This window comes from Pinus tabuliformis, chromosome 9 (genome assembly GCF_031772625.1).
Source record: "Pinus tabuliformis cultivar Carrire ecotype Pingquan chromosome 9, CPIR1, whole genome shotgun sequence".
NCBI classification, from domain to species: Eukaryota; Viridiplantae; Streptophyta; class Pinopsida; order Pinales; family Pinaceae; genus Pinus; species Pinus tabuliformis.
In genome coordinates, this window is record NC_142307.1 from 743,769,424 (window position 1) to 743,788,842 (window position 19,419).

General features: G+C 37.3%; 1 protein-coding gene across 2 annotated transcripts; it reads right to left on the bottom strand.

Annotated features, from left to right (window-relative positions):
• Positions 1-14,991: 14,991 nt before the first annotated feature.
• Positions 14,992-18,125, bottom strand: LOC149150854 (pentatricopeptide repeat-containing protein At3g12770-like). 2 transcript variants are annotated; one of them, XM_089440410.1, is made up of 2 exons: positions 16,471-18,125; positions 14,992-16,239 (listed from the first exon to the last, which is right to left on the bottom strand). In XM_089440410.1, the coding sequence occupies exons 1-2, from the start codon at positions 17,780-17,782 to the stop codon at positions 15,104-15,106; spliced, it is 2,448 nt and encodes an 815-aa protein (XP_089296536.1). In that variant the 5' UTR covers positions 17,783-18,125; the 3' UTR covers positions 14,992-15,103. The 2 variants fall into 2 exon arrangements, with proteins under 2 accessions (XP_089296536.1, XP_089296535.1); XM_089440409.1 differs by having other exon boundaries at positions 14,992-18,125.
• Between the last annotated feature and the right edge of the window lie 1,294 nt (positions 18,126-19,419).

The window sequence follows — 19,419 nt, forward strand, 5'->3', positions numbered from 1 at the left end:
AATTTGGAGTGCTCATCCTGTAAGGTGTCTTTGATGTTGGTTTTTCTCCTGATATCGACTCAATAAAGAAATCCACTTCCCTACGAGGCGGTAAATCTAAAATCTTTGTTGGAAACACATCTTGAAACTATTGCAAAATAGGATACCTCTTCAAGACTTTAGCATATGCAACTTTCTGCACCTTCTGGGCACTGTAGATATCAGGTCTTCCGCCCTGATACAACTGACAATCCTTCTTGCAATGATATTTGCCACAAATCCAACACAGTCTGCAATGGTTCCCTGCCACTACCTTTATTATGTTTCTCTCTAGTTTGAAGTCCATGTCCATTCTCAACTATAATAAACGTCTTGTAAGGAGCCACATTTTCTTTCCCAATTGCATCTTGAGGTATTTCCCGCTTCAGAGGCCATCTTTCTTTTGTATTTTCATTACCTTTCCAATCATGCTTAGGCACAGTCTTGCACTTTGACTACTCATAACAGTGCTTCAATTTCCCTATGACTTCCTCTAATGACCGAGGCTCATCATACTCAATCTAATCCTTGAATGCTAATGGAAGTCCATTGATGAACCTTTGAACCTTCGCTTTCTCATCCTTAAGATATGGAACTTACCTCAAAAACTCCAGAAACTTAGTCATGTACTCTTAGTCTATCATAGTCCCCATCTTCAGCGCATAGAACTCCTTAGCCTTTCCATCGTAGTATCTCCTGTAAAAGTACTTCTTTTTTAAGAGTCTCTTAAAGTCATGCCAACTCAACTCCTCTATCCTGATGCCTCTAACACTTCACATCTTCCCACTAGATATTTGTCTTTCTCTTGAGACTGAAAATAAATATCCTAGCTTTCATATTCTTTGTATAAGCATACAGCTTGAAGAACTTCTTCATCCCAAGTATTCATGCTTCTACATCTTTTGTTTTCTTCAACTCTCCATCAAATTTAGGAGGCTTAGATTTCTTGAACTCATCTGCAAAGTACCCCCTCTCACTCCTCCTGTAAGGATGATAACGATGATGACCATGATGTCTATCTAAACCAGAACTAGAATAAAAACCATAACCACTACCTCTCTTGTCAAATGTACCCATCCATATTCCACCTCTAACCATGTCATCTCTATCCAACATGTGCCCTAATCGAGACCTGCTACCATATGCTCCATCAGTCCTTTCCTCCTATCCATAATTGATTCTTCATTGCCCTTGTCTCTACAAATATGATAAACTCTGAAGGATGACTGCATTAACCTCAAATTTCTTTTCCTCGACTCTAGCAAGCCTTTCCTGTGATTGAATTATCCTTTCATTATCCACCTTGCAAATCCTGATTTTTTCCTTCAGACTTCTCAAGATATCTTCTATGTCAGTAGAGTACTCTTCTCCTTGTTGCTTAGCTAATCTATAAGGAGATTCACATGAACTATAATCCACCATTATTCTTATCATCTCTGATCTTCTTCTTCCTACAAACATACCATGTTAGATAAACCAAATATAAACATAATCAAGCATACCTTAGTGAAATTCAGGGGAGGGTATCTCGTCTACACAAATCATTCCATACTAGCACAATATACATGTATATATATAATGACACCAACATATCAACCTATCGACATCATCTCAATCATCATGCATGATAACTCAAACTGTAACGCCGATGACACACGACAACCATATCTATTGCAATGCATGTATACCACTGACATGCATGCATAACAATCACATCCCACCCATCTAGTCCAAGTTTTTAAACTTGGAAGATCTAATACCAATCTGTAACACGTCACGCCACATTTACCTGCTTTTACAAGCCCTCCCAGGTAAATGTGAACTGACTTGCCACTATGACATGACCTGACCTCCAAGTTCACGTTATGGAAGTGGGGCTGACAACCTAACACCTTTACTGACAACTCTCAGAGACCATAAATCACTCAGAAGGCTGCAAACCACCCTAGGTGGGCAATCCTTGAGTTGGACCTCATTTTCACTAACCTAATGCCCCAACCACACGCACAAGGCAAGGCCTCCAACCGCATGCATATGCTTACTTTCATGCGGTTATAGTCTAAATTTCCCTGTTCGAAGCTTGCAGTATCAAGATCTTATCCACTTTTCCAGTCTAGCCTCCAAACCACTGCCTAGAACTTCCTATAACTTTCCAAATTCATAATGTACGTGACGACAATGCCAAGCATTCAAACTTGACCTCAGAACTTGACCTGGACTGCCTAGAACATGATAAACAGTTCGTCAAACATATAGTAAACATGTAAGCTACAGGTCATGAAATCATATCTAAGTATAAATCTATGAACTTCATCTGAAAATCACCGAGAAGGTCTAAGGCCCTCTTAAGTAGCTGCACCAACACTAGTTAGTCCATCCATTCATTAACCATTCAATAGCTTATCAAAGCTTAACAAGAGTCATAGCTAGAGCATGCCATAAAACCATGCTTGTAACCAACATATAACTAAAATATTAGCCATGCCAAAACAACCATCAAATCAACATAATAACAAGTACAAGTGCTCATAAATCACAATAGGAAATTAGCTCTTATTAACTTATGCAAAATCCAACCAAGTCCGGGACTTCCAAATACCACCTGACCATAGATTGAGTTGAACCAAATATTTCTTTCAACCAATCACCCCCTATGAAATATTCCAAGCATGAATTTTGGATCTCATGAAATAAATCAATACATAATCAACCAAGAAATCTAGAGGTTAAACCACCTCCACCCTCAACCTACTGTGATCTTACCTAAGCCAATATCGATATCACTAAACCAAACCAAACTTGGATGCTTCATAATTTCTTCACCATACCTTGAGGAATTTTCCTATCTCCACCTACATGTTGAGGGATTCCTAGAGAAATCCATCTCCACCCCCAGCCCTTGAGAATTTTCCTGATACCACCTCACCTAGTTCCAAAACCTTCCGAAAATCCAAAGCTCAACCAAGAAATGAATCCCATCACACCATGGCTATCTAGGAAATGGCAGAGCAAAGCTGAAACCATTGTCAAACCCAGCAAAACCCATGCCAATGACAACAAATGAACCAAATAAACAAATTTATGTACCATGAATGATGCCTCAGCTAGGAAATCACACATGCAACTTGTTATCTACAAAATATTCTTGCTAAAGTTGTTGATCCAACCTTTTCCTTGCTTTCCTTCGCTTTCATTTTCTTTCCTTTGCCTCCCTTTGCTTGTTTTTCCTTTGCTTGCTTGCTTTCTCCTCTTGGAGCTCTCTCTCTCTCACTTAATCCAAGCTAAAGCTGACAAAAGCTAAACCAACAAAAGTTGTGAACTCATTATATGAAACCATTTTATTTTTGATGTCTTTAGTTTCTTCATTTTCCTTAATTTTTCCTCTAATTTCCTTAGCATGCAAATATATCTCCCTTCACCTCCCTTTTCTCCTATGTTCCTTTATTTCTCATAAATAAATGTCAATTATTGCCTCTTTGCCTTTGCCAATTTCCATACCCATTAATAAACCAAAATTGATGCCCACTATAGTGTTTTCCCAACTTTCAGCTTGGAATACGTGTCACGTGACCTTGGTCTTATTTTGCCTTTATTAACATTTATTACATGAACTTTAACCTGGAGGTGTTACAACCAAGACATATTTCGTGTCATTGTCAGGGAGGAATTGAGTCCACCTCATTATTATCTAAATTTTATGCTTCAATAATTTGATGAGAGTATCCCAAACCCTATGTTAAAACCTCTCATCACGCAAGTCATATAGCTAGATCCATTTCCTTAACCCGAGATAGTAGTTCAAAAGGAGTCATTATTCCTAGAAAGAGAAGAACTAATTGTAATACCACTTTCGCTTCATCATCCCCCATAATTTCTCCTTCCCTTATAGTTAATAACCTCTTAAGTACTTATCCACCTAGATGCAATGGCTAGGTCGTGGCTTAATGTTGCATTCAAACCCTTGGATGTGAGTGGCTTCCCTGATGCACCTCATAAGTTGCCTAAAAATTATGGTGAATGGTTGCCCAAGTTCAATGGGTCTAATGCAATCATGACTGACAAACATACACATGAGTTTTACTAGGTTGTTGGTGGAAGGTTAATAGAAGAAGAGGATATAATCATGATGTTTTATTCCTTATCTTTAGAAGGAAGTGCTAGCGACCGGTACTTAGATTTTCCTACGGGAAGCCTTAGGGACTAGGACAAACTCCATGAACAATTTAACAAGAGATGGGCCACTGTAAAGGAATACATGCAACTCTTGGCTAAGTTCTATGGAGCTAAGAAAATCAACAATGAAAGTGTCAAGGATTTCACCCAAAGATTTGAAAAATTGGTCAAAGAAGTGCTTGACCTATATAAACCTACTAAGTGGACTATCCTTGACCTATATATGAAATCATTCCCTAGAGATATGTATTATGCATTAAATGAAAAGGACCATCAAACCCTTGTCCGAGCCAAGGATTTTGTTGTTGCAATTGAACACAATTTAACCACTTATATGATTGATATGCTTTCATATCCTAGAGCCAAAATAGAGGTGAAGTATAAGCCAAGCACCCAAATTGACCCCACCTACAATCCTTTTCCAAAAAGTTTGATAAAATTACTAGTGAACTGATGCAAAGGGAAAATGGCCACAATGAACAAATTTACAATCTTAGATAAGGAAAGAGAGTCCCACCAAAACTATACTCCCAAGTCCCAATTCAATAATGATGGGGCTCATAAGAGAAATCCTAGTAATGGCAAGAACCCTTCTCAACAGAATGTGCCTAACACCCTTTCCCCTACAAACATGGTTAATCAAGAGGTATTTCCTTGTTGTTAAACTTGTAATGAATCACACTATGAGGAGGAGTTCCCTATAATCAAGTTGAACAAAAGGATAATCTAGAGCACTTGAATCTAATTAATGATCCTACGCCTTCCACTACCTTGCTTGATGAACCCACATCCATTTCTCAATAAATGCATGGAAATTCAATTGAAGAACCCAGTAAAGAACATGATGAGCCTATTAATGTTGTTGAAGCTAGGGGTAGATTCAAAGGGTTGCATTATACTAGAATGAATAGTGAGCCCAACCTAAAGCAAATAGTAGTAGTGATCATGTCCCTCAAAGAGTGTTAAAGCACATTTACCTCCTAGTAAGACTAATCCTAAGACTAACTCTTCCAATACAAATAATAGAACACCATTATATGTGGACTTGGGAAGTGTCTTATCCAAGGTGAATGTGTGTGTTTCACTCTTGGAGCTTTCGAAACTTGAACCCGAGAGGGGTCAATCCAAGAAAATCCTCAACCTAGATGGAGAATCTGAGGACCCCCCTATTATATTATAGAAAATGTATAACGACTAAAGAAATAGAGGGCATGCACCTTTGTTTTTATCCCTAGTAATCAACAATATTATACTACACAATTATATGCTTGACACTAGTGCCTTTGTAGATGTTATGCATTTAAGAGATATGAATCAATTGGAAATGAAAAATACTAGGCCTTATAGGAATGTGTGGCTTTGGCTCAAAGTCCATACCTGTGCATGGTTTAATCAAGGATGTTAAATTCTCTTTTTCTGCTAGCAAAGATATATTTGTATTAATGGACATAGTAGTCATCGATATTCCCAATGCCCGGGGCATGCTCTTTTCAAGAAAATGATCAACATCTATTAATGGGCATTTTCAAATGCTACAATACCCACCATTAATGGGAAACCATTCATTGTATATTGAGAACTTCATATGGTTGAGCATGTGGAAGACATTGACCCTTTCCCTTTCCCCAAGCATACTAGCAAGACCAAGTGTAACACAACTCCTTTAGACATACAAGTAAATTGGAAGCAGTTTGAGCCAAGAATCCTCGAAAGACCTAAGGCGGTAAATTCTATTAGAGTAGATGTATGTCAAAAAAATCTTATACCTCCCTCCAAAGATAAAAATACATAATTACCAAACTAGCAAAAAGAAGTAGTGGGTCCAGAAACAAGGGAAGTATTTCCAAGTAGGAGATCTAGTACTTGTGGATGATAACCTTTCCCTTTTAAGGTCCACGGTAAAGTGGGGGTAGGTTTTTTTTACATAACAAACCTTGATGGTGAACCCTTGTCATCCCATGTATAAGGCACAAACCTCACCTATTTTAGTGGAAATTGATGTAGTCATGATTAGATAGTTGCATTGCATTCATGTGTCTTGGATGCTTGTGTGTGCATTCTACTTTTGACATTGTTCATGTTGATGTGTATGCATAGTAGTTCGATAGCATTATATTAGCTAATATTTTATTTTAGCATTATTTTATCCTATATGTAAAGGGTGACAATCAACACCTTGCTCAGTTGTTATCAACAAGTTATTGTGAGTATACAGGAAATAAGTCTACAAACCCCAAGGATTGTTGGATTTCTCATGCACTCCTTGTTCAATCACATGGATCATACTCTCTATGATGAGAACATGTCCTTGAGTTGGAGCGAGATGTTACCCACCAAAAAGTGGTTAACTTAGGAGAAAACTTTTCTCCTCCTTGGACATCTAGCCAACTAGCAACCCTATTTGATCAACACATAACATGATGCAAGGATTCTCCATTTCTTTCCCTATTCAAATTTCTCCTCTCGTATCTGGAATTCCATCTTGAAGGAAGGTGAGTCATCCATTGGCAGGTACTTTAGCCATTTTGAAATCGTGTGATTTCACTTAATGTTATGGGCATACTAATATGAATAAAGGGGAAAACTAGATGATTTCTCGATCTTGAATGTATTCTTCTTCTCTCACTTCACCTAGGAGGTTAGCCTTTGACCCTAGTTTACCTCCTATGAGGCCTTAGGGATTTATGAAGAACACTATTGGGGAGACTCTAATTGAAGTATTGTGTCCATAATATTCCATACTTAACACTTTCGATCTTTATCTATATTCATTTTCATTCTTTGGGTTGGTGGTCATTAGTCATGGGGATCATCCTCATCCTTGAGTATGGGCCAGAAATATTTTCCCTAGAAATTGATGCAACTAAAAAAAAGGTTAAATCATAGAAAATCTACATTGAAATAAAAAGATAAAATGGAAAATATGGCTATTAATTAGCATGTAGGAAAAATCCTAGAATGAGGTCTACCCCCCTCATTAGCCATCGCATAGTTCCTCAAGCACATGATGCTTCATCTATTAAAAATAAATTTTGTATTTCTCAGCCCTAATGAGTGATATATTGACTCATCTTCAAGGGGTATTAAATGAAAAATCTCAACAACAAAAAACTTGGGCTCCTAAGTTATGCACCCAAATCAAAGAAAATCATAAAGATGTAAAAGGTGCACAAAGGGGTAAGAAAAGTAGGCCGGGGAAAGGTATGTCTAATGCCTCCATGATTTCTCCCTCTTTATATATATACACTCAGGATGTTGAACCTCCATTAACTGGTCACTTGACTATGGCACCTTTCCCTGAAGTCATTTCCACTCCACTACCACTAATTTCACACACACCTATAAATTGATGACCTAAATTGGGACCTATTACTTCCCCTTGGGGGTTGGAAAAACCTAATAGGGTTATCCATCTAACGATTCCTAACATAAGGAGGTAACTTTTTTATGAGACTTGATCTAGTTAGACATTTGAAGGTGAGCTTTGTGTGAAGTATTATTATGCTACCGGCATTAGGTATCGTCCACTATAATGCATTTATGGTTATTGTACTTAATGATTGTTGATTTCACTTGATCCTAAGTGGGTTTTGTCATAGTTGTATATCCCTCTTGAGATATGATTTTCCTCCTCCTCAACAACATTGCAGAGGTCGTTTAACCCATTCGCAAAAGAGGATGTAACCTTATTGATGCAGTGTTTTCTATCTAGAGCATAAGGTTACTTGATGACCCCATATGGTAGTTGACACTCTGAGGTACCCCTGGATGTTAAAACATTAGGCCCATGAAGATTGGTGTTAGAGACATTGAAGATGTTCCTAGTGGACCTAGGATGCCCCCATGATGGCCTTGACAATGTTTGATGGACATATTTTGGTTGAGTCTGGATGATGATGGTCATCCTTGAGATGATAAGGGAGGACTTGGTCCTTTAGAGGGTAACGTTGGGTACCATAGAGATGATGTATTGGTAAGGAGACACTTTGGAGACATACCCATGATCTTAGAGCTGCTTCTTTGAGTTTGGAGCACTCACTAGCCCACTTGACACTTATTTTTGTCATTCCAAACTCATTTCAAGGATGGCATCATAGTGAAGGAGGTCTTCCTCCTACATGTGGTTATTTATTGCATCTTTTGTTATGTTTTTGAGATATGAGGTTGGATTGTAACCTCTCTTGTGTAGGACACTCAAACTTGTAATTAGCGTGTGTTGCTTGTATTGTTGTAGAAATGAGTGGGATAAGTCTCACATAAATAGAGATTCCCTTCATTTCATTTCATCATCACATATTTTATTCTTTTCCTCTCCAAGATAGTGCAAGCTAGTTTTTTTGCTACAATGGGCAAGACATGATCTATTATTGGTGTGACTTTCTTGTGGAATTGATTTTTGTATATATAAAAAGTTTTTTTTTTTTTTCACTTCTGGTTCATGGATACCCATGGTCAGTGGGTCCGCTACGTCCAGGTTCGTTCAACGCTAGGGTGGACCCCACCCGAAGGGGGTCACACCCCTCGGCCTATTTACTGACCTGACCCCAAGAGCTTTCGGGATTCGACCCTGTGACCTCCCATTGGCGAGGCACTTGATTTGACCGATTGAGCTAACTCTTGGGGCTGTATATATAAAAAGTATTAATGTAATATAATTTTTTATTTTTATGGTTAAAGGAGATTTTAAATTGATTATTTTAAAGTAAAAATGAGACCTTTGAAATTTTAAAGGATTTTTATGAGTTTAAAACTTTAATTACTCTATTTGTTTCTTCTATTTGGTTTAAAATGTTTTTTATAAACTAGCCTAGATCCATCTAACTTTAAATTTATCATGCGCGAGTGGGATCAAATCCCTTGAGGTGAAAACCTTATTTTTAGAGTGTAGGATTTGAGAAAAGGTTTACACCTCGAGGGATTCGATCCCTCTCAGCTCATGATAGATCCGGAGTTAGATGGATTTAGGTTGGTTCTAGCTGAGGGCAGCAATGTCATATTTTTAGATTATCATTATTATGTAAATGTTTGAGATAAACTTCATACTTTGAAATTTATATTATGTATTATTTCACTGAAATGACCATATAATTATGTTCTTTAGTTTAGTTTTTGTTGCTTTCCTTGATCAATCTCAACTATTTTCTTCTAATATTCTTATTGTCACCCGTGTTAGTTTTGCAATATTTTCATATCGATTATATGGAAAGTGCAGTTGAAATCGTAAACCATTTAAATATTTAACTCGAGCTATTGTAGTAAACATCTTACCTTTTCTATCTTGCTCTCCAATATTAATAGGTTGAATTACTATAACACAAAAATCGATGCACGTTGTCAATCTTTTTTTGAATATTTTTTTTGTGCTTACACTAAAATCAATGACATTATTAATCCAATCACTTTAAAATTAATGTACCATCATACATCCAAGTTATATCAAATCAGAAATCAACATCTACATTGAAGTCAATGCATCTAATGCAAACAATCAAATATGATAATAAAAAAACATCTACACTGAAATAAATGCATATAATGCAAGCAATCAAATAGGATTAGAAGTCAACATTTACACGGAAATCAATGCATCTAATGCAAGCAATCAAATATAATTATAAATCAACATCTACATTGAAATCAATGCATCTAGTTCAAGCAATCAAATAGAATTAGAAAACATGTACATTAAAATCAATGCATCTAATGCAAGTAACCAAATAGGACTAGAAATCACATTTACACTTAAATCAATGCATCTATTGGAAGCAATCAAATATGATTATAAATAACCATCTACATTGAAATCAATGTGGCTAGTGCAAGGAATCAGATAGAATTAGAAAACATCTACACTGAAATCAATGCATCTAGTGTAAGAAATCTTCTTCCCTCTTGCCCCCCTCCATCCAAATATATATATATATATATATATATATATATATATATATATATATATCCTTCTTTGTCTCTCTATCTCACCCCCAAACATACACACACTCTCTACATCTCTCCCTTGTCACTCCCTCTCCCTCCCTGTCTTTCTTCTTCCCTCCCTCACTCCCCTTCCAACTCTATCACTTTGTCCCTCCCTCTCTCCTCCTCTCTCTCGTCCTTCCTCTCTATCCCTTTATCTCCCCCCATCTCTCTCTCTCTCTCTCTCTCTCTCTAACCCTGTCACTTTCTCCCTCCCTCTCTCCTCTCTCTCTCTCTCTCTGCCCTCTAACCCTGTCACTTTCTCCCTCCCTCTCTCCACCTCTCTCCCCCTCCATCTTTGTGTCTCCCTTTCTCTCTCTTATCCTTCTCTCTCTCTCTCCATCCCTCATCTCCCCTTTAATTTACTTTATCTCCTTCAGTGCAAGCAATCAAATAGGATTAAAAATCACCATCTACAATGAAATCAATGCATCCAGTGCAAGAAATATTCTTCCCTCCCCAACCTTCTATCTCTCTTCCCTCTGCTCTCGTCTCTCCCTCTCTCTGCATCTTCGTTATCGCTCCCTCTCACTCTCTCCACCTTTCTCTCTATGTGTCTTTCTTCTTACCTTCCTCTCTCTCTCCCTTCCTCTCTCCTTTCGCTCACACCCTCGCTCTCTTCCTTCCTCTCTCTCTGTTTCTCTCCCCCTCAACTCTCTCTCTCTCTCTCTCTTTGCCCTCCAACTCTGTCACTATCACCCTCCCTCTCTCCTTTTCCCCTCCCTTTCTCTCCATCTCTCCTTGTTTGTCTCTCTATCTCACTCCCAAGCATAAACATTGTCTCTCCATCTCTTCCTTGCACTCCCTCTCTCTCTCCACTTTTCTCTCTGTGTGTCTTTCTTCTTCCCTCCCTTTCTCTCCTTCCAACTCCATGTCTCTATCCCTCCCTCTCTTTTCCTTTCTCTCACTCTCTCTATCTCTCCACTTCTATCACTCTATGCCTTTGTTCGTCCCTCCCATATATATCATTATAATATATAAAAATTAATATTATATTAATTAAAAGTCATTAAGTTGAATAATATTAATATTAATATTAATCTTTCAATATTAATATTAGATTTAATGATGTTTTTTACATGGCATGATAACAAAATTTATAATAAAACTACATCAAATGAATATTTTTTAATATTACAACTTTGACGTGGAAATATTTATGTATAGAGATTTTAATATATCTGTAGGATATGGTTTTCCTTTTAAAAATTCATTTTACAAATAATTAATTAAAATAAATATTAAAATATTTTAGAGCAAGATTTTGGATTATTTGTGTCGAATTAACCTTTTTACTTTGATTTAAGAAATGGTAGTGGCTTCAGTAAAAAGTAAAAATGTTTGAAATTTTACTTAATTTGGAATTTCAATGTGGTAAAAAATTTGTTGAAAGTAAAATTATGATCCATTCAAATTCAAAGTATATGATAAAAGAATTATTAAATGCATGAGATAAGTGTGTTGTAATTTTTTTTCATCTAGACACGAGATAATTGTATTCTAATTTTTTTTTATCTATATTGTTATTTTTATTTTTGTTTGGGGCCAACCTTAGATTTTTTCTATTTTCATTATTATTATTTATTGGAGATACAAACATAGACATTATTTAGATTTCTAATTTTTTATTTTTATGTTGACCGACATTAGCTAAAATTTAACTTTGAGCACGAACATACTTACACATCAGGGTCATACTAGGTTGTAGAATGCACCTCTCAGGTTGTAGAATGCACCTCTCTGCACAATTATAATGGAGTAGAGAAATTTCAAAAATACCTCTAATTTGAAATTTCCACGAAGTCATAGATTTATCACACAACACTTCAATTTTGGCGTTGAAGTAAGTTATTTAGAAATAGGCTTGCCAATCTCTCAAATACTTCAACAGTAGACTTTCAACAATATAAATATAACAACACCTTAGATTTGTAGTTTCATTAAAGGCATGGTAAAAACATTTGAAATTTCATATTTGATAACTCAAATAAATAAATATATCAAGACAATCATAAAAACGGGCTCAAAACACATAAAATTAAATAAGCAATAAGAGAATATAGGATAAAAATGGTATAACTTCTTAGTATTACAATATGAAGATAAAGTACAATACTTCAACTTTGTCAATGCTAGTACAAAATGTCCTTTTGCTTTCTCCCGCGCAAAGACTTCTCCAAAGCTTCTCAAATCTTAGCTAATGCATTTAACACCAACAACAATAAGGCCCAACAAAGGATCCGACCAAGATATACTAACCTCTTCAATAATTCATCAACAATTTAGCATCACACCAACTATTGAACCTTTAGATTCACACTTTCATCTCATGAGCTTTATTCTTCATTCATATCAGACAAGCCAAGGCAGTGTAATGTATGTCTCTCACAAAACACTATGTTACAAACATTGTGCCTTGGAAATGATAAGAAACCAATAATTATAGCCCACTTTGAGGGGAAAACCTCAATTTTTACAATGAATACAATGTATAAGACAAGATTTGATGATCTTACGACTAGGTCTCCTTAGAATATTTAGGAGACAAAGGGTACAATTATAATAAAATGGGACCATGGAAGTTCCAACATACATAACAATATAACAATAGAAATGCAATCACTCAATATTCAAGGGCCTAATAAGGGGTTTTAGGTTTAACATAGAGTTTTTGTAGGGTTTAACATGCCCCTCCCCTTTAAACAAGTGTGGTCCTCAACACTTGACTATTTGCGAGTGTTTCTGCGTGAACAACTCATCTTCCCATGTCACTCCTTCCACTAGTAGGTTCTTCCATTTGATGAGGTACTAAATAATTGCTCGATTTTTCAACTTCTTAATCTTTATTTCAAGGATTGTTTCTAGTTCTAGTATGATTTTCCCTTCTTCATTAATCATAGGTAAAATGGTTTCCACTAGGATCTTCTCATTGATTACCTTATTTAAGCAAGAAACATGAAAGATTGGAGGCAACTCTAATTTGTAAACCATACTTCCATCCTCCGCAAATCCTTATAGGGGCCATAATATATTGGTGCCAATTCATTGTCCTTCTTTTGTTGCTTGAAGAACATCTATTTATATGGTTGTATTCTCACAAATACGGCCATTCCCCAACTTCAAATTTCCTTTCACAGCAATGCTGATCTGCTTTTTGTTTCATCCTATTTTGTGCTATAATCAAGTTGTCCTTCAATAGTTTGAGAACCTCTCATTGGTGTTGTATGTGGTCCTCTACTACTTAAGCCTTAACAGTACCTTTCAAGGGTGATGTGATGGATTGATGATGATATCCATAAAGTGCCATAAATGGTGATAACCATGCTCGTTAATCAAGACAGCCATAAACTGATTGATTACAAATCACATCATGGCATTAAGGCACTACTACTGTCAGAGTCAATGTGATGCTATTCTAAAAGAAAATAACTCTAATGCCTATGATACAATTATCATGGGGCAATGGACAATTTTTTTTAACTGTGGAATCTAATGCTGGTGGTTTGTTTTCATTAGCACTACCAGCAATCCTCACAGCGACATGATCCATAACAGAAATGGTGAAAATAGTTTGAATCCCTGATGATGATTTCTAGCTTGGCAATCCTAGAGATCAACTTGTTTGTGCAATAGAAGTCACAACGTATATGAAAATTCTTCATGATTAGGGGAAGCATCCATGCCTTTGTATTAATTGTCCAAAGTAATAACTAACTTCTTCCTGTCGCTGGCCGACATGGTTTCCTTCACCTTCTTGACATCATGCGCCACGAAGTTTGTGTCAATCAAATATCCTGCTTCTTCCATCTACCATGTGAAATTCTCCAATATTGCATGGACTTTCTTGTATTGGGGATGTGATGTATTTCCCACCAGGAATGCATGAGCTTTAACATCTTATTCAATCAAAATGCATCCTGGTGTCTCTTTCAATCCCCTTACTTTAATAATTTGTATGTCCTTAGCCACATCATTCCACTTTGCAGGTGCAGCACATATTTGACAGAAATATATAACGTCCAGCATTTTCAGGATATAAATCAAAAGGGCATTCCGATGCATGTTTTCCTATCTCAAGATTTCTGCTATCTCCAAGCAAAGGTGCCCCACACTTCAGCATCAGAATCCAACAGCATCCTTTTGATGAAGTCCTGTGCTCATCCAACCAGCTAGCATGGATGAAAATATTAAAAAAGTTTACACAATGCATCAACAACAGTGTGATACAGTTATATCTAATCATTCAAGTGAAATATTGCCAACTTCGTTCCACCATTCATACACAAATTCGTGCCCCGAAAGCAGATGAAGGATACACAGATTGTTTCACAACTATTTATTGCATTTGGGATCAATGTGCAATGGATTCCTCACCACACCCATGCATACCATTCTCTGCAATAACTGCACTCCATGGAACCATGTCTTTGACGTTTTTGCACGGGTCATTAAATAATTGATTTCCAAACTCTCTAACCCCACAACTAGTATGCATGTCTATAAGGGCAATTCCCACAGAAACATCAAACTCAGATCCACTTCTGATTACGCAATCAAGAAATACCCTGCCCTGTTGCAAAGCTTGCAAAAGGAACATGCTGGAAGCAAGCTCGCCACAGTGACTAGATTCAATTCACATATGCGATAGACATATAGTTTAAGAAAGTCAAAGCCTCATTTGCTTGTCTATTCTTGGAATGCCAACCTATCATGAAACAACATTTGTTCTAGTAATGCATTTTAAACAAGAATACATGGATCCTTCATGACATTAATGCAATATCATTTCATATAACGGCTCTACAAGACAAGAATAACACCACAGCCTGCGACACAAACGATTTTGGAGTAATTATTCTTGAGTTTGTTTCTTCACAAGCCAATGTTTGTAGGTTGGTTGGGCTAGCTCACCAGTAATCCCCATATCAACATAGTATCATCACCAGTAATCCCCACAGGAGCAAGATCCATCCCTGAAATGATGGAAGCGGTTTGAATCCCTTACGATGATTTCTCTCCTAACAATATTAGAGATGAACTTGGAGGCACTGTGGCAGTCGCCACAGACACGAAGGTTCTTTGTTATTCGGATAGGCATCCCTGGCTTTGTATTAATAAGTCCAAAAGCAATGGCTAACTTCTCACTATGACTGCCAAGAATGTTCTCCTTTGTCTCCTCCTCGACATCATGCAATACAAAGTTTGTGTCAGGCACATATCCTGCTTCCTCCATCTGCAAAGCCAAATTCTCCAAAGTTGCATAGATTTCTTCAGATTGAGGGTGTGATCTATCTCCAACGAGGAACGAATGAACCTCGTTATCTAATTCAATGAAACTACGTCCTGGTGTCTTTTTCAATCCCCTTTCTTTCATCAATTTTCTAATCTTTGCTACATCATCCCACTTGGCAGCTGCAGCATATATATTTGCCAACAGTATATAGTTTCCAGCATTTTCAGGGTCCAACTCAAAAAGTTGTTCTGCTACATATTCCCCCATCTCAATACTGCAATGAATCCTGCAGGCTCCAAGCAAGGGTCCCCACACATCAGCGTCAGGATCTAATGGCATCGCTTTGATAAAGTCATGTGCCTCATCCAAACGGCCAGCACGGCCAAGAATATCAACCATGCATGCATAGTGCCTCGCTGAGGGTGTGATACAATAATCCTCGCTCATAGAATTAAAATATCGCCACCCTTCATCCACTAATCCTGCATGACTGCATCCTGACAAAAGCGATAAGAAGGTTACATGGTTAGGCTTTATACCTATTTTCTGCATTTGGCCAAAAAGTGCGATGGATTCCTCACCAAGTCCATGCATTCCATAAGCTGCAATCATAGCACTACATGAAACCACGTCTCTTTCAGAAATCCTATCAAACAATTGACGTGCAATCTCTATACCTCCACATTTGGCATACATGTCTATAAGGGCTGTTACAATGGAAATATCAGACACAAAACCATTTTTTATTATATAACTGTGAACCAACTTGCCTTGTTGCAAAGCTCCCAAAAAGGAACATGCCGGGAGCACACTTAGCATAGTAACAGGAGTAGGATTCCAATCTGCAAAATGTATTTCGTTAAAGAGCCTCAAGGCCTCATTCCAATATCCGTTTTGGACATACCCAGCAATCATGCCATTCCATGAAACAATATCTCTATTAGACATCTTGTCAAATAAATGGCGAGCAACCTCTATGCTGCCACACTTGGCATACATAGCTACAAGGGAATTGCCTATACAAAGATCAGATTCAAATCCACTTCTAATAATGCACTCATGGATCCATTTACCTTGCTGCAGATCTGCTAAATGGCCACACGCCGAGAGCACGCTTGCAATGGTGATCGCATTAGGCACCACGCTGGATAACTGCATTTGATGGAAGAGGTTCAAGGCCTTATCAGGGTATCCATTATGAGCATAACCAGCAACCATTAGAGACCAACATACGACATCTTTGTTCAACATTTTCTCGAATACTTGGCGTGCATCACTGAGACTCCTGCATTTTATATACATTTCTATGAGGCCAGCTCCTACAAAAACATCCCACTCAAATCCATTCTTAATTATGTACCCATGGATCCACTTTCCTTGTTGCAGATGTCCTAAATAACCACAAGCGGGAAGCAAGCTAGCCACAGTAACAGCATTGGGTTTTACAGATGCACGGTACATTTCATTAAAAAGCTTCAAAGCCTCGTCCCCATGTCCATTCTGGGCACAACCAGCAATTATAGCATTCCATGAGACAATGTCTCTTTGAGGCATTTTGTCAAACACTATGCGCGCAAGCTCAATACTTTCACAAGCTGCATACATAGCTACAAGGGCATTGTTGATAGTAACATACGAGTGAAACCCACTTCTAATTATGAAACCATGGATCAGACTACCCAGGCTCATATCCCCCAAATAGGCATATGCCGGAAGCACACTAACTAAGGTAACCGGGTTGGGTTTAATATTAGAAACTTGCATCTGATGAAATAGCTTCAAAGCCTCATTCCCATGTCCATTCTGAGCATACCCAGATATCATAGCAGTCCATGAGACCACATTTTTTTCAACCGTTTTGTCAAACACATAGCGTGCATCCTCAAGACTTGAGCACTTCGAATACATATCTATGAGAGCAGCTGCCACAAATACATTGGTTTCAAGACCAGATCCCACTATATCGTAGTGAATCTTTATTCCTTCTTGCAGAGCTGCCATGGCAGCGCATGCCTTCAGCACAAAAGGAAAAGTGAAGTTATCTGCCTTCATTCCCGATTGTTGCATTTGATGATATAGTCCGAGTGCTTCTTCCCATTTGCGGTTATTAGCATATCCTCTGATTACCAGGTTCCATAGGTGAGTACTTGGTTTCTGAATTTTCTCAAACACTAGCTGTGCATTATAAAGACAACCGGACGTCGCGTATATACTCACAAGCTTGGTTGCTATGTGTAGATTTTGATCAAGTCCAGTTATGAGGATGTGGGCATGGATTTGTTTCAATTCTTTCAAGTTGTTGCATGCCTGCAAGGCAGAGGCAAGCACGGATTTGAGGGCAGACTTTGAGGTTGCCATTGGCGGGATAAAAGCTTCATAACTCATTCTATAACGGGCACTGTTGTCCGATTAAAGATTTTGTTACAGGACTTGGAGTCCTGGATAATTCAGGTTGACAGCCGTTGAGAGTAGATTTGTCCATTGCTGGGCATGGATTATGGACTGCTCACAAATTTTTGCACTGATTAAGTATATAAAAATTTCAGAAGCGGACATATTCAGAACCCGTGCAAAAAGAGAGAACCTGTGGACTGAAAAAACTGAACAGACGCTGAAAAACAATACACAGCTCGAAACTAAAGAATGCTCACAATCCAACAATGTTTATACAAAATCTGGGGAGGTGGAAATTCAAAATCTTGGAAAAGGAACGAAATGAGAGGATATTTTCAAACGTACATGTTATTTCAAAAAACGCTAAATATGATCTTTATTAGATTTTTTTTAACCATCAATGTGGAGATATTGGTCTGATTCATTATTTATTAATTTTTTTTTTTTTGAACATCCTTGGATTACACATGTGAAGAAGAATGGGTTTAGTCTTTTTCAATTTTGTAACAAAAATTTGATGTGGAATATGTTTACTGAGGTAGTGTTTGATGTGTAAATTGAGAATTTTTATATTTGATACATTATAGATGTATCAAATGTAGGTTTTGAATTTATATTTTTTCATAATATTATAGCAAATTGAAGAGGGTTAGTTGAATTATTTTATTATTCGTTTTGATATCATGGTATTTGAGTAAATAGACAATTAAATAAGATAAGAAAAAAATATGGAAAGAAAAATTTTTATTTAAGTTTTAAACTTCCATTGCATTGAATAATGTTGACATCAATTTTTGTATGGCACATCACAATTGTATGTAATAATATTATCGAAATTTTGCATGTAAAATTGGAGTATGATATATCAAAGTGTTTGATATAACAATTATATGAACGAGTACAATTATCTAAACATTATTAGTAAGGTCTTCAAGTCAAATTGCATTTCAATGAAAAACCATATGTATTACTTAGAAGGGAAGTGTTTTTAATTCTAAAATACGTAGACATAACTGCACATATTTTACATGGGATAAGCTCATTGCGGAATGGAGGGGTCTTTTGCCTATATGGAAGGATGCTGCTGATATTGGCTTGCCAGTCACCTTGTTGTCATCCTGGGGCAATGTCAAAGCTGCCCTAGCAGAAGGCGGGATCAAATGTGCTGGGCTAAAAGATCAATTAGTTTGGTCCCTGTCACACTCTCATCCGACAGCGAAAGTTAAAGACATCTACTATGACCTCGCATCTGAAAAGTTTTCGCCTACAAGACAAAAATTCCCGATGGTGTTTTGGAAATTGGGTTGTCCTCTCAAATTGACTATCTTCTCATGGTTAGTTTTCAACAACAAAAACTTATCATGGGAAAATTTGAGGAAGAGGTGCTGGCACAGCCCAAGTAGATGCGTGATGTGCGATGCTGACGAGGAGACAAATTTTCACATGTTCTTCCAGTGCAAGGCCTCCCAACAAATCTGGTATGACTTGGCTATCTCTTTTCATTTTCCTCACCTTGGTTTTATTTCTATCCATGCAGCGTTCGAGTGGTGGGGAAGGCAAGAAGAATCTAAGAGAGTCATCCTTCCCATTATGTTATGGTGTGCTTGGAAATGGAGGAACCTCAAGAT

Coding starts and splice junctions, on each gene's coding strand:
- LOC149150854 (XM_089440409.1), bottom strand. CDS start 17,782: ATGAGTTATGAAGCTTTTATCCCGCCAATGGCAACCTCAAAGTCTGCC.